Raw genomic sequence first — 25,897 nt, forward strand, 5'->3', positions numbered from 1 at the left:
AGAGACCTCTAGTTCTGACTAGGGGAGGTCTCAGAACAGGCCCCAAGCACTCCCTGCTTTCATTGGTTGTTACCCTCAGTCTCAACACAAAATGATCCACACCTGCACTGTTTGAAGCCAGGCCCTTTGTGAAATCAATTGTATTGCATTGTACAAACAAAGGGAATTCAGAGAGGAGCCCTACACAACCTACCCAGGAAGAAAATGCACATAGATGAACAGGAATGCAACACTCGCCCTAAGCTACAGGTGGCAGGATTGTACACTGGGGCTAAGTACAGATATTCAAAAAACCTAGGCCTAAATTGATTCCATCTTTGCAGGGTAGTTTAAAAATGAATAGACTGAACTGAGAAGCAAGTGAATAGAGAGAAGTCCTCCAGGCTTTTCCCCACTTCCTGCTCAAGCTGGGGAGTCACGGAGGAGGGGTAGGAGTTTGGCCAGGCCCAGCAGGCCTGTTGAGTATGACTGTGGGGGGATTAAACCCCCACCTTGGCCTGCATAGTCCCCAGCAGGGGTGTGCCTAGAGTGGGGGAAGCAGCCCCTGCCAGGCTTTTCTCCAGCTCCCCGCTAGAGCGGAGGGAGGTCATGTGTGGCCAGACCCCACCCCTGGGCAAGCATGCTGAATTGAAAGGGAGGGGAGGGAAGGGGGGGTTAAACCTCCTCTCCCACTGGCACAGGACTCTAGCTGGCATCTGGCTGGCTTTGCTTCTCTTACTGCTCCAGCAGCCAGCATGTTGAAGTGGAGGAAAGGGGGGAGGTTAAAACCCCCCTCCCCCCCACCCATACAGGACCCCACCTAGGGTCTGCCTGGCAGGGGAACAGCAGCTCTTTCAGGCTTTTCCCCACTTGCCACTCAAGCAGAGCGGGTGTGGGGCACAGCCAGATGCTGACCCTGAGTCAGCATGCTGAAGTGGAGGGAAAAGAGGGGGTCCCAAGGAAGGGATCTGGGACAGAAGTTCCATAAACCTGTTTGACCTAAATCAGTTAAGTCTGATACTACATTCAACCAGGTTTATCTTAAACCAGTTGGGGCCCCTTTGAAAGTGGTTTATGAGCACTGGTCTTCTGTTCTGTTACAGGTTTCTGCCCCTAGCCTGGGGTTTTCTATCATATTCCAGGACCCAAAGAAATGGCGACTTTCATAGATTCATAGATGTTTGGGTTGGAAGGGACCTCAGTAGATCATTGAGTCTAACCCCCTGCCCTGGGCAGGAAAAAGGGCTGGGGTTAGATGGCCCCAGCCAGGTGCATGTCTAGCTTCCTCTTAAAGACCCCCAAGGTAGGGGAGAGCCCCACCTCCCTTGGAAGCCCATTCCAGATTCCAGCAACCCTTACCGTAAAGAAATTTTTCCTGATGTCCAACCTAAATCTGTTCTATGTCAGTTTGTGGTCATTGCTCTGTTACTCCAAAGGGTGTCCTGGTAAATGGAGCATCTCCTATTCCTTGCTCCCCCTGCCACAACCCCCCGATGAATTTGTAGGCAGCCACAAGATCACCTCTTAGCCTTCTCTTGCAGAGACTTCACTGAATGGGTGATACCTAGGATAGATACTACAGGAGAAACTGTCTGAAAACTGGGGGTAGAAGCAGACTGAGGACCCTCAGCCTTGGCCAGTTCAGGGGGCTGGAAATGTAAACAGAGCCCTTGTGATCAAGAGCATTAACTTCATGCAGCCACAGGTCAGGAAGCAAAACCCATTTTGGTTTGTGCAGCAGCTCCTTGGTTTCCCATTTCACAGTTACTAGAGCAGAACAGGAGAATGGGATTGCACTGATTTTATTTCCATTTGTTTTTTTCTCAGAGTTCGATTTCAAACCCCACTAGCCATGTTGTCCTTTAGGGCTCGTTAGCTAAATAGCTCCTGCAAGAGACAGCTACATTCATAGGAATGTCTTTGCATGTGCAATGTAAGAAAGAGGGGGGAGGGCACATTTAAATTCAAACTGTGTATGTTTTGAACTTGCAAACCTTTCATGTGTGATCAATCAATGCAGAGTGTTCTCCTGGCCTGCTTAGCTGCTTGATACAGGCCAAACCCCTCAGGAGAGTTTAGGAAAGTTTATTCCTCTTCACTTCAATACTAGAGAGCTCTTTGCTTGCAGGCAGTCTTCTGCCAGGAAAGAAACGCTTCTGATTTTTAAATAAATGGAGAAAACTAAGCTTTTCTTCTCTTCTATAATTAGAAGGAATCCAGCTTTGATAATAGGACCCACTCTTTGCTCAAAACTTCAAATGAGCCTGGACCTACTTAGTTGTGAAGAAGTTTTATCAGCTATAACTCCCTTGCACTTGGATATGTAGATGCACCCTGAGAAAGACTGCTCTTACCATAGCCCATTGTTAATTTGAAGCAGGAAATACTGATAGTTGCGTGAGAGCTTGTTTTTGGCTGATTTGCAGCCTCATTTAGCAGGTTTGGGGCATTTTTGCCCTAGACTTTGAAGGCAATTTCAGAGCCAGCAGCAGCCGAGAGCTGAAGTAGAGCAGGGGAATGTGTGAATCATTACTGATTAAAGGAGCCAGTGAGAAAGTTAAAATACCAGGTGCACATCAGAGTAAGAAGATGCTGGGCCTTTTGCAAAGGGTGATGAAAACAGTGGCACAAGTTACACAGAAGTAGCTGGCTGGAAAATAGTAAGACAATGGGATGTTCTTTGTTCTGGCCATCAATGTGCGTGTAAAATGAGTGCAGCTTACAGTAGTGTGATTAGAGGTCGGCAATCAGGGCACCAACCACAAGTGCTGACCTACAGGGTATGCCTGAAAGGTGGCCCTGTAAAGAGTCTGCCACAGCAGCACCAGCCCCATGGGGACACTGGGGCTGATGGACAGCAATGTGGTCGCAGCAGCAGGGGACTTTGAGTCCTCAGAGTAAGTCAAATCAGCCACCCTGACTACCGTCTTGCTCTCCAGCGCTTGGCACCCCTCACTCCCCTTGTTCAGCAAGCTTTTGCCCAGGGTGCAGAGCTTCTTACTTACACCTCTGGTAGCTTATACCCCGTGCAAAAAAGGGAGCATGGTAGGAAAACACACATCTAGCAGGTTAGGCAGGTAAGATAAAGTAGCAGGAACCCAAGCACAATTGCCTTTCTGCCCTATTAATATCTGACACAACACCCCTGTTTGGCTAGGGACAGACATTCAAAAAGTCTGAGCCTGCATTGATTCAGTCTTTGCAGGTTAGTTTAACCTGGCTAGGCTGAACCGATTTGAATCTGTACAGACATCCCCTCTGGACTGAGGAAATGCCAGCATATGCCTGCAGTGGCTCAGGCTAGAACCAGGAGGATATAGAGCAGCCCTCCCTTCCCTTCCACAAAACTAAGCTGGGGTGGGGGGCATGGACAGGCCCCAGCAGGATACTCTGATTAAGGAGGGGTTCCACACACACACACACCCTCCCTTGCTGTTGATAACAGAGCATTTAGTTACACAGCAGGGAGTTACACAGGGAGTTGTTTCAGGGGTGTACTTGGTAGCTGTGTTGGTTTGAAACAGGAGGTTGTTAGCATTTCTCATCCCATCAAACAAAACAAAAGTCTCTCTCATTAGTTCAAGCTATTCTTAAACAGCTTTTTCCAAGGAAGGAACAGAGGGACATTACCAGCTACCTGTTGGTTAGCTCCAAGAACCCCTAAGCCAACGCTGTCTTTGTCCCATTTCCCAAAGCATGGACCATAGCCAGCATGTGGTATGCTAGCTAATGCTGAGAGGTGTCTGTGTAAGGCAGAGGCGAGCAGGGAATCCCTGCTTGAGCAGAGTGTGGTTGGCGGTGGGGAGTGTGCAAGAGGAAGCCAGGCAGAAGCTGCTGTACCTGCAGTCTCAGTCAGAGCTCCAGCCAGGGAGCAGGGGGGAAGGACCAGCCCTGCTGTGCTGGAGCAGAGAGCAGAGCCCCACCCAGGGTTACAAAACCTCTGGGGTGCTGGGGAACTCTGGTTTAAGTTAAATCAGCAAGGGGTCTGGGACAGACATTGTATAAAGCGGTTTGACCCAAATCAGTTAAGTCTGATACCACATTCAACCAGGTTTATCTCAAACCAGTTTCAGCCATTTTCAAACTGGTTTATGTGCACTGAACATCTGTTCTGTTACAGGCTTAAACTGGTTTCTGAGCGCACAAACCGGTTTATGTGTAATGTCTGTCTCCAGCCTGTATGTCTCTGAATAAGCTGGCACTTCCAGGGAAGTTTGCAGCAGATCTGAATCTGGCTGCCTGAGCAGATGTAGCTGCTTTCTGGCATTAGAAGATTAACAAATGCATCTTTAGGAATGAAATATTCTGCATTTGCTTTCTTACTTGGGAGGTGGCTTTTGCTTTCTTCAGCGGAAGCTCTGCCAGGGCTAGAAATGGGCTCACTAAGGGCCAGAGTCTCTTCTGTCTGTTGTTCATCTAAGAGGACTCAGACACTTATGTGCAGTCCTATTTCACCCTGTTCAAGTCCTGAAAATCCATTAACACATCTACTTTTATAACACTCCATCATATGACCTTTAAGACTGAATAAAAAAGCAGTGAAGAAGCGGTGGCAGACCCACCCACCTTTTATATTATCTTTTTTCAGGAATTTTAGCACAGTGGAAGAGAATCACACTTTGGCACCTAAGTCCACTTACACAGCTACTAGTGTGTATAGAATCTGGCCCTTTGTGTTCAACTTCAATGACAGGGTTGCCAACTCTAACTGAAGCTATTCCAGATTTTTTTCCAACATATTATATTAATTTATTTTCCTAAAATCTCCTATTAAAATCTCCTGAATTGCTTTCAGTAGTCACTGGGACATTGATGCCGATTCTGGTAGACTCCCGGTCAATCTGGGAGGGTTGGCAACCCTATTTAGTGCCCCCACCACTGCTTAGGCTGCAAGCTATATATTGCTTGCAGGAACTGTATCTTGCTCCTAGAGTGAGAATACTTTGCAGTAGCCACTCAGAGACCTGAATGAAGTCATTCCTCAGATTTAAGCATGTTTGGTCTTGAACAGGCCTGATCCTTTTCAGAATGTAAAATGGAAGTAAATTGTGTAAGAGTCCCATATCCCCCTGTTCCTCAGTGACACTTGCATGCTGTGCAGTAGAAGAGGAATATAGTAGCATGACAGAAGCATAAACAGGACAGAACTAAATCTGGCCCTGAATAGATGGATATCCCCTATCTATAATAGATGGATATTCCCCCTTACCTGTGGGAATAAGAGTTCTCCAGGGATATAAATCAACTTAGTTCTGCTAAACTCAAAAGAAGCCAAAGGTTTACAACAAATGAAAATCTGCCTGATGGCTAGTTTTATCTGTTTAAACGTAGTTTAACCTAATTTTTCCTTCTGTTGTTGTTCATTCCCTCCCTCTTTCCACTCTCCCCCCAACTCAGCATGAGTTCTTCCAGGTGTCAGCCCTCACCCTGCCTTCCATATGGCACAACAGAAAAATGTCAAGTACATGTTACCAACACCTGAACCACAGTGGAAACTTCATTCCGTCTCCAGTGAATTTATAATATTTTGCATTTGCCAGCGGGGAGGGGGGAGAGATTGACTCATTGAATTGCATTTTTTTGTGTTCCAGAAAATACAGCTGTGATATCTATTTCAGCCAACTCAGCTTCCTGACAAAATGCATTCCACGGCTAGCACTAATTCCCTAGGGAAACCACCCCTCTCTATTTATAGGGAAGGGTTTAATCCTGCTGTCTAGCAGCAGTATGAGGTCATCAGAAAAAGGTAACGTCTAATAAATGCCTAATATTCAGGGTGCCAAGAGCCTTCCAACATGAACATTAAATTAGGGCAATTAAAAAAATGTTCTCCCACCACTTCCAAGAAATTGTCTCTTTGTCGGCAGATGACAAACCTCTCAAAGAAAGAGCTGGTGTCATGTAGGATTAGTAGAAACTCTAAAGGCAGGCAGAATGTGTTGGCTTGTGTGTTTAAAATGGCTCATGGTAGTTGATTCTAGACTAATGGTTTGTCTGGCTAGCTAAGAGACCAAATGAAATTTGTTAACCTGGAAGGAGGTTTCAGCTATATGAATATAGCACCCTTACATAAAACCTGGTGTTCAGCTTCCCACCCAGAGCTACTGTAGTGGACAACAAACTGTAAAGTGGTTTGCTTTGTTTTTGTAAGACCAGCACACCTTACCATGAAGTTCCCTGAATAGGAGGTTTATAACAGGTTAAGAAATGATTAACAGATGTTTTATGCTATATAATAATTCTAAATTACACCAACTTTCCCCTTAAGTAATATCTAAAGAGAGGCTTTTTTTAAAGCTAGGCTGAAAAATGAAAGCAAACCAAAGCAATCATCCTCTTGGCGTCCTTGTTTATTTCATTCCAGATACTGTTTCAGAATTGTCCTTTCGAAGGTGTATTTCCTTGTCTCATAGCATACCAGTGATGTAACTGAGAGGACCCAGCTGTCTTCATGATGAATGCAGATATTTTCCATGCTCAAGAATAATTCCAGCTGCTTTAGTTATTACTTTTTCCTCCAGATCCTGTTTCAATTGGCATATTTAATACTGACCATTATTAAATATATTGGAGCTTGTAAGAAACAATTCCTCATAGGACTGCAGACAAGAGTTACTGTACAACAAAATGAGTATGTCCTAGCCAGGCCTCAAAGGCTCTTTAGAAGAGGTGGGGCAAGGTTCAGCTTTTAGTTATGTTAATGTAACTCCATATTGAGTTTATTAATTGAACCATTCAGACTCTTTGATGCTCTAGCTTGGGATCAGGATGGGCCGGGGGAGGTGTGAATGCAGCATAGCAAGACTCTGTAAAGAGGGAGAGTTAATAAAAGGAGTCTTGTCCAGACCTCCTTCACCAGAACTGCAGTAGGCACAAGGCTGAGTCTCAGAGAGGAGCAGAAAGATTTATAGAGGACACATACAATTAATGCTATATAGGTTTATTGCATAGTAAACCTGCACTGGCTAAGCATCTATACGTGTGGCCATTTGGGAGCAGATTTGCTCCTCCTGGAACTAGCCTGCTCCCAGCCTCCTCCATCCCTGTGCCATCCCCCTCTAGCAGCCAGGGGAGCTGGAGGTTCCAGCCACAGCTGCTTATGGCCAGGGGCCCTCTTTAAAAGCCAGCCCTGCATGCTGCTCCCTCACCACCTGCCTTCCTGGCCCAGAGCAGTCTGCAGCATGCTGCCACAGCCCTCTCTGACTCTGTGCCCACTGTGTGATGGCTGCTGCACCCCTAGGCCCTGGGAGCAACAACCCATGCCCTGGGCTCTTGTTTGCCACTTTGCTCACTGTACTTCACCACCACCATGACTGTTGCCTGGCCCAGGTCAGTCTTGGCCCTGCCTCCCCTGCTGTGCTGCATGGCCACCTGGCCAGGCTTACCACAGCATTTGAGGCCCCCTGCCACACTGTTGCTGGCCAGCCCCCAGGCTGCTGCCTGGACCCCAGCAGGGACTCCAATGATGCACATGTGAACACCACCACCAGTGCTGTCCATGACCTCCTGGGGTTCCAGCCTTGTTGCCTGTGGGCCCATCCGTCCTGCCAGAACTGGTGACTACACATCATCCAGAGCACCTGGGAGAATGAGCAGCAGCTGGAGTCCTTTTGGATGACCTGAGCTACCTTCCAGGAGTCCTCAATCAGCTCCTGCTGCACCTGGAGTGGCACGCTACCACCATGCGGCTTCCCATCCCCATGGAGACCCAGCTGGCCATCACCATGCTCAAGCTGGCCACGCCCTCCAGTCTGCACTACATCGGCCACCTCTTCGGCGTGGGCAAGGCAACTGCCAGAGAGGCCATCCTGGAGGTCTGCAGCACCCTCTAGGACGTATTGCGCACGCTGTGCTCTGGGTCCACGACCCCCTGGAGGTGGTGGCAGGGTTCTGCAGCCTGGGCTTCCCCCAATGCTTCGGGGCCATGGATGGGACCCACATCCCCATCACCTGCCTGCCTCAAGGTGACTGCCCCTACTACAGCCAGTGGGGCTTTCATTCTGTTGTGCTGCAGGCCATCGTTGACTACCAGGGTGCCTTCACCAATGTAAGCACTGGCTGGGTGACTAGCACCCATGATGCCCATGTCTTCCACAAATCCAACCTGCCAGACCTTCTGGAGAGCGGACGCTTCATACCAGGGGTGCCAGGCCTCTAACTGGGCAAAATGACAGTCCTGCCCCTCCTCATTGGGGACCCTGCCTACCCGGTCCTCCCCTGGCCCATGCAGCCCTACACCAGCCAGCTGGACCCCCCCAGACACATTTCAACAGATGCTCGGGCCAGACTTGCATGCTGATGGATTGCGCGTTCGGCCACCTGAAGGAATGCTGGTGCACCCTCACCACCCACCTTGAGCTCACGGAGACCAACGTCTCACAGGTCATTGTCACAGCCTTTGTGCTGCATAACATCTTTGAGGCCTAGGGGGAGCTCTTCTGCAAGGTGTGAGCAAAGGAAGTGCAGCAGGCAGAGGATGCCTGGCATTGGGAGTGCCAGCTGCGATGGCAACAATAGTGATGTCCCCTACCCCAGCCAAGGCCCCAAGCAAGCCATACACATGGCAGTGGGGCCCAGGGACCAGGTGCAAGAGGCACTGGCAGACCACCTGCTCCTACACTTCCCACTGTAGGCTACCCGGATGGCCAGCCACAGACTCCAGGCAGACCACGCACCCCCAGCACCATGCTCACTGCCGTGTTCTCAAAACTACTTTATTCACCTCCACAAACACAGAGCCCATCCCCTGTCCCTCCCCAACAACAGTGTCCCTCCCCTGCCCTCCCCAACAACAGAGCCCTTCCCCCCACCCACAGAGCTCCTCCACCAACCACCCAACTCACCACTAATAAAGCACCCTCTTCACAGAATATGTGCAGTGTGTTCTGTGTGCCCTTCTGGGGTGGGGGGCAGTGGGGTGGGGGTACCTTTGGGACAGAGCCCAGGGACAGGTGTGCAATACCCTGGCCTCTAGCTGGACCCCTGCAGGCGTGCATGCTGCAGCAAGGCCAGTGGGCAGGGGCTCACCTGGGGGCATAGGCCAGCCGCTGCTCTGCTAGTGCAGCTGGCTCCCCTTCCTGTCGCCAGCAGCCAGGGCCACTGGGGCCTGCACATGGTGCTGGTCCCACTGCAGGCAGCTCCTGCTCCGAGGCCACATGGAGCTGGGCTGAGCAGCAAAGGTGGGCCCAGGTGGTGGGGCAGCTGTCAGGGGACCTGCAGCAAGTGCCAGGGCAGGGGGACCTGGCTACTGGAAGCACCACTGCACCTCAGCCAAAGCCCATTTGGGGGCTTGTGGCTGGCCAGTGGGCAGCATGAAGGGCCAGCACCCAACGGTCTTTTTCTGTGGCCTCCACTGCCCCGGCCACTATGGCAACTTGCTGCTTCTGGGCCTTCACCATCCTCTTGGGCACTGGCAATGCGTAGGGGGTGCATGCAGGTGTACATGCCCCCCCTGCAATCGGCCATGCATCCTTTGGAAGCTCCAGCCGTGAAACTGGACGTGCTGCTGGAAGTACACTTCCAGTTTTGCTGCTGGCTCGGTGATCCAATGCTGGGGACCACCCCCCACCCCACCCCCGTTCAGCGATTGGCCATTGGGGGACCCCCCAGCTGGTGATCAGCAGCTGGGTCCCCCTCAAGCAATCTGGTGCCCCCCAGACTCAGAAGGCACCAGTCGCCCATGCTCAGGGAAGGCAGTGTGCCTCTCCTGGAGGGCCAGGAGCTTGTCCCTGAATGTCCAGTCCCTCTCCCGTTCTTATGTGACCCTCTCCCACTCGCGCACAAAGTCCTCTGCACACCAGACCTGTGAGGCCACTGCTTCTCTGCCACAGTGACCAGCAGTCCAGCCAGTGCATAAGCCAACCCAATAACAGAGTTCAGTCCTGGATCCACTGCTGCTGGAGCCAGCGCATATGGAACTGAGGCTGGCGGTGACCCTGGTGGTGCATCCCTGCTGATAGCTGGTGCCTCTCTCCCACGTGCAGCTGGTGGACCTGTGGACTGTGAGAGTTTGCTGAGATACCATGCACCATGCTGGGGGGTGACAAACCTGATGATCTGTTTAGGTCCCTTCTGACCTTAAGTACTATGATACCAGGGGACTCTGTGCTTCCTGACCTCAGATTGGGGGTCATGCATGCCCTGCACCCCAAAAATTCCCCTGCTGAGAGTATCCCAGGCACACCGCAAGGACTGAGGGGTGCCCAGTGCACTACACCCTGCTGATGATGATTGTTTTGGTGTCCCAGGTACAGAAGAAAACCTGGTGCAGGACCCTGAGCTTTTATGGTGCAGCAGGCAAGCCCATGCTTCCCTGCAATGTTCACCACTGCTTGGAGGGGTACCTGTACCTACACTATATGTCCCTGCCGCCCACAGCTGAGGACATCACCACTGGCATCAACACATTTCACCTGCCTATCTGAGGGGGCACAGGCTGCTTAATAAAGTTTTGCGCTGCCTCTCACCTCCCTGAATGCTGTAGGGGGAAACTTCGGGGGCTAGAGGAAGCTCAGCCAGGGCAGGCAGGGATTGGGGGCAGGGGCAAGGGTGGGGAGGTGAGGGCCCTCCTCCCAGTGTGGGGCTTACCAGGTGGGCATGGCAGATGTGCCCTGTGGCCCGAGTCTGTCCCTGCTAGCTGTGACAATGTGTGGCTCTCAATGGTGTCCTGGGGTGCAAGGGTGTGGCACATGACTGCCCAGGCAGGTGCCCCCTTCACAGGGGACTACAGCTCATGAAGACAGGCAGTGCCATGGCCATGCTGGCCTTCTGAGTGGGGCTGCACACCTGGAGCTGGAGGGGAAGGCACTGACTCGGGCTGCTGGAGCTGCTGGATGATGCTGGGGGCAGGGACCACAGTGGGATGGGATCCTGGTGCCCTGAGGGGCTCTCCCCCACTGATAACTTGTCACCACTGCCAGGCCATGCTGGAGGCTCTGGCAGGTTGTCTGTGCTGGAGAACACAGCATGGCTCTGGCCAGGGTCCCAGGGCATGAGGATGTGGTCCAGCTGCCACATAAAGGGCATGGTCCTGTAGGCTGCCCCCCAACCAGTGGTTGTAGTCAGTGAAGCTAACCCACTGTGCTTGCAGGTCCTTGACCTTTATGTGGCACTGACTTGCCAACTGGTCCTGCCCACACTCCCACATGCAGCCTGACAGGCTCTCATAGTTTGGGTATTGAAACACCTGGTCCAGGCAAACACCTGATCCAGTTTTGGACTGCAGCCTCACCCCACAGGGCTGCAAGCTCTGTAGTCTCATCCAAGGACCAGTTACGCCCTCAGGAGGTGGTGTGTGGCATCGGAGACAATGCCAGCGTGGCTTCCTCAACAGCCTTTAGGGGCTGCGGGCAAGAGTCAGGGCCTGCATGAGACAGGCAGGCAGTTGGAGCGCCGGGGCCCAGCACTGAGGTCCGGGCAGGGTGCTGTGGTTGGCCCAGGGTCACTGCAGAGTTTTATTCTGGGCAGGCTGGGGCAAGCAAAGAGTTTCACCAGTGCCAGGGCTGGAGAAGCTCCAAGCCCCATGGCCCTAGGGCTAGCCTGAGGGTGGTCCCCTGATGGTGGGGCTGACTGAGAGCAAATTTGCTCCTGGTTGCTGTCATGCACTACTACACAGTAACTAAAGCACAGTTAATTTGTTACCTGAATTTTCAGGTAACAAATTAGCTGCACAGTAGATTGGATGTGTAGACAGTGATGCTTTATCGTACAGTCAATTAATTAGTCAATTGCATGGTAAAGCATCTTGTGTAAATGCACCCAGAGAATAGTAACTGCAAAGTCCCCCACCCAGGAGTAAGTGTTTCTGTAAGTTTGTAACTGTGAGGCTGTTAAGAACTGGTAATTGAAGCACTGAGTGGAAGTGGCTCAGGAGACTTTTTCCATGGCTACAAAAACAGACATGTTCCTGTCTGCCATTTACAACCTGTAGTTTACATTAACAGTAGGATCATTACCTTTCTGTCCTCCAGGCACTGCTAGAATGAGCCTTATCATTCTGGCATTCCAAACCCTCATTTCCTTGAACAGGTAGACTAATGAGAGTAGTCCACATGAAAGCACTCTAAGTCCAAGAGAGCAGCAAACTTCCAGAAGATGGTGGGCCATGGGGTTCTGAAAACCCCCAGCATAATATTGCCAGTGTATAGTTGTAATAGAAATTAAATTCATCTTCATCACTATATAATTTTATTGTAGTGGTGCCCATTGTGCTGGACTCTGGACAACCACAGGATGAGACATAATGTGTGTGTCAAACCCACCTGTGGCTCTCATCTTGAAGTGGAGCTGTACCCAGTTTCTGGCACATTGGGATTCCATGTGTGTGAAAGTATTTGACTGCCTGAAATTTATGGCAGAATTGTGACTGCAAAATGCCAGGATTGTTATGGTTTTTTCCAGACCTGGCAAGTCAAATTGTAATCTCAGTTGCGCTGTGCGATGTTACTGAAGCAGTGATGTTACTCTGTTGTTATACCAGTATTACCAAGAGCAGCATTTGGCCTAGGATGTGGCTATTTTTTTCTCGTGAGTGTAGATGTCAAGTGGCATGAATACCGCAGAAATCCATGAGGCTATAGCACTTTCTTTCCTTGCCTTAGCAATTCTAAGTCCTCTTGCAAATATGCCACTTTATCAACCAACTGAGAAGATGTGAGTGGTGGTGATACACACTACCAGTATTTCCTGTGTTGGCACTTGAGCAAATCGCATTGTGGGAGAAAATCCAGATTTGAATTGCTCATTAGACTAAGAACAGTTTTACAAACCAGAAAGAAATCCAGCTGTTAAGAAACAAGGCACATATTGTTTGAGGTGTATGAGCTTTTTATCCTCAGAATTATTTTCTGGTCTGCAAATCATTTGCAGTAATGAACTAATGCGTTTGCTTTGCTCCATATACATCTGTAGAACCAGCTGAGTAATTAAGAGCTGGAAAGCTGCCTACTTACAGAAGAGCACTGTTATGCTGGCTCTGCTCTTGGAGCCCTGTAACAGAGATATGTTAATGCAAATACTCCTGTACTCAACAAAAACAAATACAGTCAGACAAACATTAGAACTGCCCTCATTTAAAGATTTTTTAAAAAATATGTGTAGTATATAAACTGACTTTTTGCCTCAGAACGTGCCAAAAAACTTAAGCAGACAGAAGCATCCATTATGCCATTGATAGCATTGCAGTCTTGGATACTACTGGTTCTGATTGAACCTTGTCAGGGATCTGCTGCAGGAGACCATAGCAGGGTAGGAGCAGTCGTGTACGAGGCTGCTCCTGTTGTAAGCAGATTTGCTCCCAACAGGGAACATGTGTAGACACACTCATAGGGAAGGTTTACTGTGCAGTATTTTACTGCACAGTAAGCCTTTATAGCATTAATAGCATGTGTAGACATGTCTTCTTAGGTTGTATAGGCCCATCTGCTGGTAACTATGTAGAGAAAAAGCAAAATTCCTTCAGGCTTAATGTGCCATAGGCTGTGCCACAATGGGCAGCTGCTTTGCTTCTCATTGGGGTGATGTTAATCCTACAGTAAAGGAAATGATTCCTGAGCATTGCTCTCTAGTTCAAATCCCAGTGCAGATGCCTTGACTTCTATGAACATGGGCCTGTGAAGGAGGAGAGGCTTTGCATTTCTAGCCTGCTCTTTCTCATACACTAGATGTTACTGCTTCAGAAGCAACCATTAACCTACTTCAGAGCAACCCCTAAGAGCTGGGAGACGTTACCTGCTCTTTCAGATTTCCTGTGAGGCCCTGGGACAGGCACTTAGGCTGGGTCCATAGGGCTTCATTCCCTACCCCAGCTATGATGCCAATAAAAGAAGCCCCATCTATTCATTTCCCCAGGGCACACCAGAGACTGGCAGTCAGATGGAATACGGGGCTTGGGAGTGGCTCAGTGGTCCTAAGCATCTACCATTCCCCAGCACCTGGCTCTCTTGAGGCAGGCAGCCTGAGCACAGCCCTGGGTTCCTCACTGAACACGCCCAAGTTGTTTAATTGTGAGTCTCTGGTGCACTCCAGAAGGAGCAAGTAACCAGGGCTTATCTCATCAGCATCAGACCCAGGGTTCAGAGGGGAGCCCTATAAGCATGCCCAAAGGGATGGATTTTTAAAGTCATTTGGGTGTTTATAGATGCAGAGAGGAACTGTGGGGGGAGGGGTGTGAGGCAGGGTTCAAACCTACCTAGATAGCTAATCAATGAGAATAAGACACCCAAATACCTGTGAGGTACTGAGAGATCTTCCCTTGCTCTCCATCTGCCTTGCCCAGAGGTGTGGTAAGGCTCAGTGTCTTAACAACCGTGAGATGTTCCGATCCTATGGTCATGCCAGGGGCATAGAAACACTTCAGTTGGAAGAACAGAATGAAAAGCGTTTTCATGTAGTCCTAATTAACTTAGGTCCTCAACGGGTATACATTGACATGGCTACTCTGACAAGGGAGATTTATTTTGGCCAAGAATCCTTTAAGATACTTCATCTCTCTCCTTGCAGCCTAGTTATAACTGGGAAGAAAGGGATCCCCCCCACCCCCCATATTTGTTTTACTGTGCTTCACACATCAGTTTGTGCAGAAGAACAAAGTTTCCCTTCCCCTGTTTGTTCAGGCAGAAGTCACACAGAAGGAAATCAGAAAGGAGACACATTCCCATGATGTAAGCTTACAAAAGACTGAAAAGAGACAAACATGAAAGCCAGCATGGGGGTGGTGGGCTTTGAAGTGATCTTAGTCCCAGGGCATATCACTGTTTGATAAAACCCCTTCTTAAGAATAAAGAGTGGGCAAAAAATCTGTAATGTAATGATCTTGCTTGGCTTTCTGCATTTTTGGAGACATCATTTAGAGCAGTGGCTCCCAACCTCGAGGCGTGACCCAAATCAGGATCATGAGGGGTCCACCCCTCCCGCCTGCAGGGCTGTCCCGGAGCACGGTCCATATGGCTCTCACTGCTGCTGCCCCCCCCTGCAATCCCGGCCCGGCCCAGGCTCTGCTGGTGCCACCACACATGAGTGAATTGGCGGTGGGGGTTGGGGTCATGACCTGGATTTAGGGTCACAGAAAAAAAAGGTTGGAAGTCACTAGTTTCTGCGGTGGATGTCTATAGAAGAGTGAACAGAGATGAAGCCTGTTGTTCAAAATTGTTACCTTGTTCTATAAACTTCTTTCTTTTTTTTAGATCCGGTTAAACAGCAGAGGACTTATTTATTCTGTTGGCTTGCTGCTGGCTTCTGTTTTTGTCACAGTACGTACATCATATTTGGGTCTATCTCCAAGTAGGGGTTTTATAAGCATTTTACTTTCTCTCCAGTTTGCACCTTTTCTCTTAGAGCTGCAACATCCACTGATAAGATAGAGAAACAGCCAGTTCCTAGTGGGCATGTCTACATGTGCGCTGTACTGCACATTAAACTAATTTAATGTGCAGTAAAACGTCATCATCTATGTGTGCCACTATTATTGCGCAGTAGATTACTTTACTCCTTCAGACACAGGTACACCACAGTTACACCACAGTAGAATGCAGTGACATTATTGGGATTAGTTTACTCTGGCTCACTTTGAGCCAGAGTATATTCAGTCACATTAATTGCACATGTAGATACACCCAGCATGACCTTTTCAAAAACCCTATCAGTAGCAGCTGTCCTCCCCTATACAAGATAGCTCATCCACCATGTATTATCACCGGGAGGGGTCACGGAAAATTCACTAGTAATCATTAGTCTTTTTCCAGGCTAGAAATGAAACCAAACTCTTTCATGCGTAGTAGGATCCAAAGCCCTGCTGGGCAGAGACAGGTTTGTTATAAAACACAACAAATGTTAGTGCAATTTGCTTTGGCTCTTTGTAAAAGCTCTGTGGAATTTAGCATGCAGTGGAATTAATCCTGTTTACAAATATGCAGGCAAGACTGCTCTTGAAGTCAGTGACCCATGCTTCCATGCTTAACACAGGATCAGGAAGGGTATAAGGCAGATGGTACTATCCCTCTGTTGCCTCCCTCCCTGTCCTGGAGCCAGTTGATGAAGGATGAATGCTATGTGTTCCATCACAATTGTAGGAATTGCACCAGCCATTGACCCCAAAAGCTGCATTCAGACACACACAGTTTGTGGTACTGCAAACCTCTTTGTGGTGCCACAAGGTGCATGCAGAGAATGTTAAAATGTACTGAAAATCCTGGTAGCAAAAAAAAAAAAAAAAAAGCACTGGGAAAAAAATGTGGCATAGCACATGGAACAGGAGTGTATGCCACAACACATGAAGGCTTGGTTCCCAAGGGAGATGCTCTGGCTGCTGGCCAGAGCGTCTCCACTCCTGCAGTTGTGCCCCAGCTCCTCCAGCACCCTGGGAGCCAGGAGGAAACAGGCAAGGTCAGTTTGCCTGAAGTGGGACAATTTGTCCCTCACCAAAGTGCACATGTGGGGCATGCACTACAGCACAAATGTGTGCCACTACTATTTTTGCCACTGCAAGCACGTGGCCCTGCACATCTGGACACAGCCAAAGGGTTCATGCGGTTGCTGAATTGACATTTTCACTGACTAGCCATTAGACTGGTTTTAAAGCATGCAGAGGTCTTTGGGGATTTAATGAAATAGACTACCTACCTCATCAACTTAAATGGAATTGAACCTGCCAGACTGAAAATATTGGGTTGCTTGGCCAGATTCTTAGGTAAGGAAAATCAGCACAGTTAGAGTGACTGTTATGGAGCTATACCCATTTTCCCATGGTTCTGCCTCTCTGTGCTATGATCTCTCATAATATGATCATTTCAGCTGAGAACAGAACTTTCCATCAGCAGCACACAGCAGAAGCAGAAAGTAAGCTACATGCTTATGTGATGGAGAAGGTGTTTGCCACCAATGTCAAATGTTGTTTACCATGTCGCTTCCTTTAAGCATATCACCATGTCTCTTATAGGTGTTTGGTGTCCACATGAACAAATGGAAGTTGGATAAGAAGCTGGGGTGTGTGTGCCTTTTCCTATATGGCATCTTCCTCTGTTTCTCCATCATGACAGAATTCAACGTTTTCACGTTTGTGAACTTGCCAATGTGCAGAGATCACTGATCCAGGTGGCAGACTTTCGAGGGGGGACTTCCTTCTTACCTGTGCAATATAAAACACGGCTGGCATCTCCAGAACGTGGTGCGCCTCACGGTCGTGAAGTAGATCCTACTCACTGTTCATAGGACTCTTCTCCCCGCCTCAGTTTTCCCATTCCCCAGCCCCACAACCTGGAAAAATCCTGCATCGATGTGAAGATTTTTTTTTTCAGCATTCATGTGATTTCCAAGCTCAGTTTTTGAACAGTGACTGGGATTCTAAAAGAACTGGCTGCTAACTGGCATTGAGCCAGGCAAAACTGGTCTGCTACAATTCCTTCTTTTTTAAGTTATTTGATGGAAGACTAATCTAATTTATGACTTAAGACTATTGCTAGAATACAGAAGAAGAGGGTACATTGTATACGGGGTGTTTTTCAAGGAGAATCGTGGGAATTTGGGGGTATTTTTTTTTCAGAGATCAAAAGCCTCTCTTGCAGCTTCTCCTTCTGAGTGCTGGGTTTCATGTAACGATCCAAAGGTCACGAGTGCAGTGTATTATGGGAACTCAATTCAAGGTACTTGGCATAGAAGTGGATTTCCTGCATTTTAAAGGGGATGATTGGTGAAGCAATAGATAATGACTTGCTGCCATAAACGATGAATCTCCTAAAGGTGTTATGAGGAATGCGAGATGAACATGGATTCAAAGGGTAAACACTGCTACTGTTTTCATTATTAATGTCAAGAATTTTATTGCTAGGTTACTTATAGGATTTCCAAGCAATAGTTTAGGACTGCCAGCCCAGGAGGGCTATCAAGGTGGGGGTCCTGGTTTTAATTACCTACCTGTTGAAATGCCAGGTCAGATGCTTCAGAAGATCATCTGACTGCTTGTATTTTTGGGAGCGGGTTCTGTAGTTTTATGTCTTGCTCAACTTGAGAGGGACATAAGCACATGTCAGAAATTTTCTAAAAGAGTACTAGACACTGGTTTCTGTAAAAGGAAAGAGGCATATTTTGCACAGATATTGTTACTGAAGTCATAATTTGCCACTCTAAAAAATACACTGGACCTGGCCAGATATTTTTCTTTTTTCTTTTTCCTTCTTTTTACTGTTGAGCTTGTCTGATATCAAATCATTGTGGATTTATTCCACCTCTTACCTGAGGAGGAGGAGGAGAGAGAGAGAGAGATGGAACTGTTCAAATATGGGCTATCTTTAAGGCAGACTCACTTACAGATCTGTTATTGTGAAAGTTTAGCCATTCATTGTTTTAATATCCCTGCTAGGTTTTGTATGATGCTACATTAATATACAGACAGATTCCAACACATGAGAAATGTCCACCATTACCACATTTGTCTGCCTTGAAACTGTGGATTCCTACCAGTGCTGGCTGTTTTATTTACATGCTGATTGCTTCTGGTCCATTTGGTATGGTTTTTCCTCTTCCTTGCATACATTCTACTATGAACATAATAAGATATTACCAGATAGGTGAATGTGTATGTCTATGGTACAACCAACAGCAAATATTGCTAGGAAGTGCGCTAGAAGCCATAAAGCAAAGAAGAAATCTAAACCATAGCAGAAAAAAGTGGTTCACAGAATGAAAACTAGTCACACTTCTGCACTTAATTATTTAAGATTCATTTTCTTTGGGCAAATAGTATCAAATAAAGGTTTCCAACTGGCAATCTCTATTCAGCATGGCACATTACTTTCTGTCCTTCTTATACGGAACAAGTGAAAACCATTGACAGCCATTGCACTGTTCCTGTTCATCTGATGAGCCCAGCCAAAAGCAGGTGCTCTGTAAAATCCTATGTAAAAAGCATCCTGGTGGGTCCCTGGCAGGAAGCAGGTGTGAAGGCAAGGAATAGTGTGGTTATAGGGTAAGGCAAAGAGGGAGGTTAGTTTTTACATGCACATTGTCCTTTTTTCTTCAGGAATATAATTGTAATCACACCTGTTTAGCTGTGCAGCCTGTTGTCAGAACATCATTCAACACTATATTACAATCCCATTGAACTAGCAATCCCCATTGTCCATTCTTAGGGTTGTTTTTGTTAATTGTTATAATAAGAAGAACTAAAACATCTAAAGAAATTATTTAAATTGAACATTATTAGCATGATGCAATGCACTTCAATAAAATTCACTCTTCAGCACACAGTTATAACCTTATAACAAGATACCATAGCCCCTAAACTGTATGTTTCTTTGCTTACAGAAGGAACAATATTTGAAAATAAAATATGTTGCACAGCAGGACCTATTATTACTTCTATTTTGAATACCGTATTTATACGGCTGCTCCAATGGAGCCAGTTGGATCTATTTCTACGAAATAGCCATTATCTTTCCCACAGCACAAAAACTGCATGACTATTTTTTTAGGAACTTTTCCTATTGGCGTGCATTAAAGACTGTAGTATCATAGCTTTGCATTGTGTGTGTAACCTGAAATACCTTGTTTTGAAATCTGTGCGTTTTGCAAGCATATACTGCAAGTTACTTGTTCCAAGTGTAAGCAAAGAGGTATCTTCGATATACCGGCCTGCTCTTAGTTGCACCATACAAGATGTGATAGAACACTTCTTGCAGCAACCATTTAAGTGAGATGTGCTTATGATCTGGAACCAAATCACCTCGTACATCCTTGATTTGGAATAATGTACCAGCTAAGTATATAGTGTCACTTGATTTGAGAAGAGAGAGCCTTTCAAACTCTTTGGCTTAATTAAAGTCCATGGAAAGATCTTCAGGGCAAAAATATAAGCATTTTTCTGTGCCAAATTTATGCTGAGGTCACTTCTCCTGGATGATCTCCCTAAGACATAAATCAACAAGATCATATCAATGCACATCCCAATTCAGTGAGTATTCTCAGCTTTTATTTTAAATTTTCTTCCAAATAATCCTAGCTAACTGTTTATGAACTTTTCAAAGAGAGTTTTAAAGAACCTTTTCTGTAGTAGAGAGCATTTCATTGCAGTTCTGTCTTGCTCTGACTTTGTTTAGGCTGTCATCAAATATCTGATCCCATGTTAGTCAACTTCATTTGGCATGTGGTTGGCTGTTCCTTGGCAATGGGTAGATGCAAAAATGTTATGACATGAGGTACTAAGATGCTAAAAAGATTGCTTTTGCCCTGCCAAAGTAGATTTCTCCACATTTTTTAGAGCTAATGCACTTTTTGTAGATACATATACCTACACAGACAATATCTAACATGGGGTAGGGACTTGCATTAGTGTGAGACAAGGGTTTTCTGTTTTGCTTGGTTGCTTTGTGTTCGACTTTGTATCCTGAGCTGGGTCACTGAAGTTGATCCATTTGCATGCGTTGGATTTGTGATTTTTGTGCCTGTAAAACAGAAAAGTTGTGCTACTTTTAAGCATGCAAACGCTAAACAATGCTTTTTAAATGTTAAATCAGAATAGATAGCAACTTTTGCTTAGGGACACCACATTTAATGTTGGTATTACAACCTTAATGTAAAGCAACAGTAACAAAATTTTTAATGCCTTTTCCTAGTAAGTTAAAGTGAAGATCAAATATACTTAGATACTTTTTTAAAAACTGTAACTTTCCGACTACTGTCAGGTATTTCTTTTTACTGATTTTCTTTCCTGAAGACACAATCTTTTAAAATTAAATATACAGACATATCAAGCATGCTATCATGTTAGGCCTTGTCTATCTTCAAAATAACAGCAATTTAAATTGGTTTAGAGAATGATACAGTTCAGCCAATCTGCATGGACACTCTTAATTGGATTTAAACCTGCCTTATCTTGGTGATGCTATGTTTCCTCAGGAATTGGCTTAAGGTAAATCAATGTAAAGCAAGTTGAACTCTAATTGAGAGTGTCCACTAAGGCTGTTACACCAGCGTAACTGAACCAATTTAAAATCATCCTTTTAGATAAAGTGGTGCCAGTATGAATATAGACAAGGCCTCAGCCACTTGCTTCAGAAAGAAGAAATTATGCCTTTTAATGCACATATTTAGAAAGCTGTATGAACACATTGGATGTACTGTGAGGCACAAAGATAAAGGAGGAGTGTCTCCAGCATCCAGAGACTATAAATGAAACCTTAGTTCTATTCAATAGAACTTTGGGTCTACTGAAATCAGTGACAAAGCTCCCACCAACTTCACTAGGGCGAAGATTTCACCCTATAGATCTTTCCTGAAGCACATCCTAACAGGTACTGTCAATCCTAAGAATAGGTTTTTAAAAATATGGAAAAGGATATCAAATATACAACTCCTCTACCCATCTTCACCCAAACCAAATTAGCAAAAATATGTTTATGAATGCAGCCAGGCACAAATAATGAGATCACACATCAGCGTATGTATATCAAAGTATATGTGTGTATGTACACAGAGAGAGAGAGAGAAAGTGCACCAAAGGAGCGTGCTTCACAAGTGTATCCACATCAACCCAAGATATGCTGACTCCCTGGATGGACACTAAGAAGTTCTTAAGTCTCCAAGATGAGATCTCAACTGCGGCCAAATTCATGCCTTAAGGGGACAGACAAAGCAAGGCAACCATGGAAGAAAAATGTCTGTTTGTTTGTTTGTTTGCACACTAAGCGATATGACTGGTAGCATTTGGCTGTAACATCCAACCTGAGTCACTTCCTTTTCCACTGAGTAGTGAATGAATGAAATAAATCAACAAGGCAGATTTTACCAATGAATATGACTTTTCTATAGCCAACTGTGAAAATGAGATTCATATGAAGGATGTGAACCTGCATCATCAGTTGCTGTTGTCACAGAAGTTTACTCAAATGCTGAGTATGTTACCATTTGCCAAGAGTAGAAGTTAGCTGTCAAGGTTTCAAATCAGCAAGCCTGTGATAAGGCAAGCAGATAATGTATATTCCTAGACTCCCTTATTATTATATCCTATGGAACAGTATGCAGATTTCACAGTACAATGACCTGTAAGGTGTATTGTATCTTTGCTTCTTTTACACACACACACACACATTTTTTTTTTACTATAGCTCCTTTTCCTAAGCAAAATGACAACATTTCCCCTAAAGCCAAGTTTTACCTAATATCTGATTAATATTGCCTGTGGGTCAAAAATATAAGCCATCAAATAAATCAGTCCAATGGAAATTGAATGAAATATGGAACTTTGAAAACCTCAGTATTAACACAAAGTATTTAAATTAAAATGTATTCATATGGTAATAAGAGAATGTATCTGAAAAATATATTAAATTGATAACATCAGGCAAAATATAAACATGGCAGGTCTTGATGTTTCAGTACTTCAGCACTTTTCCATATTATCCTTCACATTTAAAGCATATTGCAGTCCAAATATCATCCATGAGGCAGATACAAGAAATAGAAAGATTGCTGTAAAAAGGCACTGTCACGTCTGGCATGGCTGCTATCCAGTCCACATACATTTAGAACAGGGGTGGGCAAAATGTGGCCCGTGGGCCGGATGCAGCCTGCCAGGCCCATTCTCTCCGGCCCACAGGGCCCCTAAAACATTTAGAAAATTAGTATTTATCAGAACCTGGCTGCCCGTCATGCAGCCCTTGATAGCTTGCCAAAACTCAGTAAGCAACCCTCTACCTGAAATAACTGCCCAGCCCTGATTTAGAAGATGGTCAAACCACTTTATTATTCAATAGAGTATTACAAGATAGATGACCCCAATCAAACTGGATTGTGACTTTCCTTTTAATTGGCCATATCATTATGGAGAAGAAAAATGTTCTCAGAGTTTTATGTGTTTTAGTTTCAGGATTTAGATAAGCTTTGCTAGAAGCTGAGGAAAAGGGCAGCAGGCTTTGTTCACTGGACGAGCAGGGGCAGATCCAGGATTTGGCAAAAGGGAGTAGGGAAGCAGCCACCCATACAGCGGTGGTGGCTGTATACCTGCTCCAAGCTTCTTCCCCACCCTCTCCTTGCACCAGTGGGGCCAGACCACACTGTGGGAGCCTCTGGGGACTTTTTTAAAGTTCACAAAGCACATAAGAATCCCTTCCCCTTTCCCTCCTTGCTCAGAGGCATGTCCCATCTTCAGAGCCACTCCTGCTTGCTCCAGACAGGCTGTGTGGGGCATTGACTCAGCTGGGAACAGTGATGGGGCATTAGCAATAGGCAGGGGCATTCCCCCTCCCTATGCCTGCTCCCAGGAGACTGGGCAGGGTCGGGGAAACCTCCACCGCACCCGTTGCCACTGCTGCCAGGGACAGATTAACCGTTTAGAGGGCCCGAGGCAAACAAACTCATGGCCCCCTACCTGTTTCACTCAATAATTATAATACATAAAATAAGTACAACTGGGCCCTTTCTTCACCCTGATTGCTGCTACTGTTGCTGTTTCCACCTGAACCCAGCCCTCACACCACCTGAAAGGTGCAGCTACACCACTGCACCTCCACTGGATCCACCCCTGTGGACAAGATGCAGGCTGGTGTAATTGTAATACTTATTGACCTAATTCCACCCACAGAGCTTCTGGGGCAGACAGTGCACTGGGGAATCATGTTGCAGTACCCAGGAGCCCACAAGGAGACAGGGAAACCTAGATGATGTGTGGGATTGGCCAAGGATGGGGCATGACCTAGGACAATGCTGATTTGGCATAACCCCCAAGCAACCACTACCAGCAGAACTCCCGATGGTGCTATTACCAGCTGTCTCTGCCCTATCAGCCCAAGGGAAGGATGTTGCAGTAGCACTGCTTGCCCTCCCAGAGAGCCAAGCTGAAACAAGGTAGTGTCATTTACACTTCTCTCTGTGCTGGCTCTAGCTCCCTTCAAAATCAGCGGGAAGAGTTCCATGCACAGCTCCCCAAAGTACTTTAAGCTTTGTTTCAGCTGCATGTGCTTAGGTGTCATGAAAGTCAGTGGAGGTTAACCATGGGCTAAAGGATATGTACATATTCAGGTGTTTTGCTGTAAAACATCCTAAATTAGATTCAGTAAATCTAATTCAGCTGTTTTTAAAGCATTTCAGTCAGTGCAATGGATGAACACTAATAGTACAGTTCCTCTAAGCAGATGCAGTAAAATGTTCCTGTTCCAAGCAGTGCTGGGGAAAAAAAGTCCTACAATGATGAATAAGTAGATGACTCCAGGCAGGAGAGTCCTTACCGAATGTGCCTTTGATTGAAAATAGTGAAGTAACTTTCCAAGGCTTTGTAGGGGTTTTATAGATTTTCACTACAAGTCAGCTACTAAGCAAGATTTTTACTTTTTGTAGGATTCTGTAGGAAAGTAGATTTTCCCTATGTAGTTTCTGCCATTTTTTTGGCTCATCACTTTTATGTATTTCAGTATATAAATGAGGCAGCACATTAAAATGAGTAGTAGCTCTTTTTAGCAAACTGGGCCTGATCTAAAGCCCATGAAGAAAGATTTCCTGTTGACTTCTATTGGCTTTAGATCAAGGTCACAGGAACTCATATTATTCCCTTCTACAGATTTTTCCCATAGTTCAGCTGATTTGGCTAGTAACATAAAGTTTGCATGTTGCTATTCCCTTGATTTTGAGTAGCTTGTGCATGCATGAAAAGGCATGAAATAAATCTTTTTTGCCTTGCTTGGGGACAAACAAGTTTGATTTTTTTTTTTAAAGTATTGGGAGTCCCATTTGCTTCTGTAAGACCAAAAGATTTAAAAAAAACCCCCAAAACAAAATAAAATGTAGGTCTCTGACCCTTGAGCTACTACAGCAAAAGTTCTCTCCTTCCCTCCCCACCCCCCATCCCCTCTGTGCGTGGCTGTATCTGTAGGCATAGAAACAATGATATAAAATCTGAAGAGCAAACCCTGACTTCAGTGAAGTCAGTGGGAGCTTTGCCATTGACTTTCATTTGAGCCAGGATTAAAAATGGAACTTTGAAAGGAGTCTTACAAGAACAAACTGCTATAAGGTGAGAGTTCACTCAAATCTGACCCTAGGAGTTACCCACAGGTAGTAGTAGGCCCATTTAAAAAATAGGCTGGATTACTCTTAGAATGACTATTTGGTGAGTGTAGGTTTATATGACTAGCCTTTGTATGGGTCTCATCCCTTGTCTTGTATAGAACATTTTCTTTTGTGGAAAGGCTAGTTTTCCTTAGTGTAATATGAAATACAGCCTGTGATTGACTTATGACAATCTTTATTGGGACATGGACTCCAAACACAAGTCCCAAGGCAGCAAACTGAGGTCTATAATCCAGGAGGGTTTCATCTCTTGTGTAAGAGCACCAGAGATTAATCTAGCTCCCTGTTGTAATATATTTAGCATGTAATAACAGTAACAAGAACTAAAACATGGAGGGAGGAAGAGTAGGGAATACATTCCACAGCAGGGCACTTATTCAATGTCTGAAAGGTGATGGGAAGAATTCCCCTGAATTGCCCTACAAGTGTATGTCTATGTGGATTCTGTTGCCAAAGAAGTTGCTCCTGTGAACACTGGGCTCCTATACATGTGCAGGGAGCCTGCTCCGATGCGCTGTAATTCCAGCGCATCAGAGCAAACTCGATTAACTCAGTCTGCTGGAGCCTAGAAATTAATGCACTCCGGCAGTCTCCAGTGTCACATGCATCAGCGTCCCCGCACTGAAAAATGACAGCAGGCCACTTTAAACTAAAGCCTGTTTGATGACCTTTAGCTCAAAGCACCCCACCACCATTTTTCAGTGCGGGAACACTGATACATATGACACTGTAAGTGCTTTTAATTAAAGTGCCCCCCCACACCTCCCAGAGCATGTGTATAAATGCCCCTTGTTTTCTGCTTGTAGATGGGTGTATTACTGGTTTCTCTGTGTTATAAGGATGCAAAATTTGACTACCATAATCCATA

At 46.1% G+C, this 25,897-nt stretch overlaps 1 protein-coding gene across 1 annotated transcript in view; it reads left to right on the forward strand.

Annotated features, from left to right (window-relative positions):
- Nucleotides 1-22,494, forward strand: part of SLC24A3 (solute carrier family 24 member 3) — a 437,684-nt gene extending 415,190 nt beyond the window's left edge. Inside the window, exons 16-17 of the mRNA XM_006015414.3 lie at nt 15,162-15,227; nt 16,913-22,494. Coding sequence (XP_006015476.1) covers nt 15,162-15,227; nt 16,913-17,062 — 216 coding nt within the window. The 3' untranslated portion in view covers nt 17,063-22,494. The remainder of the gene's footprint in view (nt 1-15,161; nt 15,228-16,912) is intronic.
- Nucleotides 22,495-25,897: the final 3,403 nt, after the last annotated feature.

The sequence above is a fragment of the Alligator sinensis genome, unplaced genomic scaffold (genome assembly GCF_000455745.1).
Source record: "Alligator sinensis unplaced genomic scaffold, ASM45574v1 scaffold140_1, whole genome shotgun sequence".
Taxonomy (NCBI): Eukaryota; Metazoa; Chordata; order Crocodylia; family Alligatoridae; genus Alligator; species Alligator sinensis.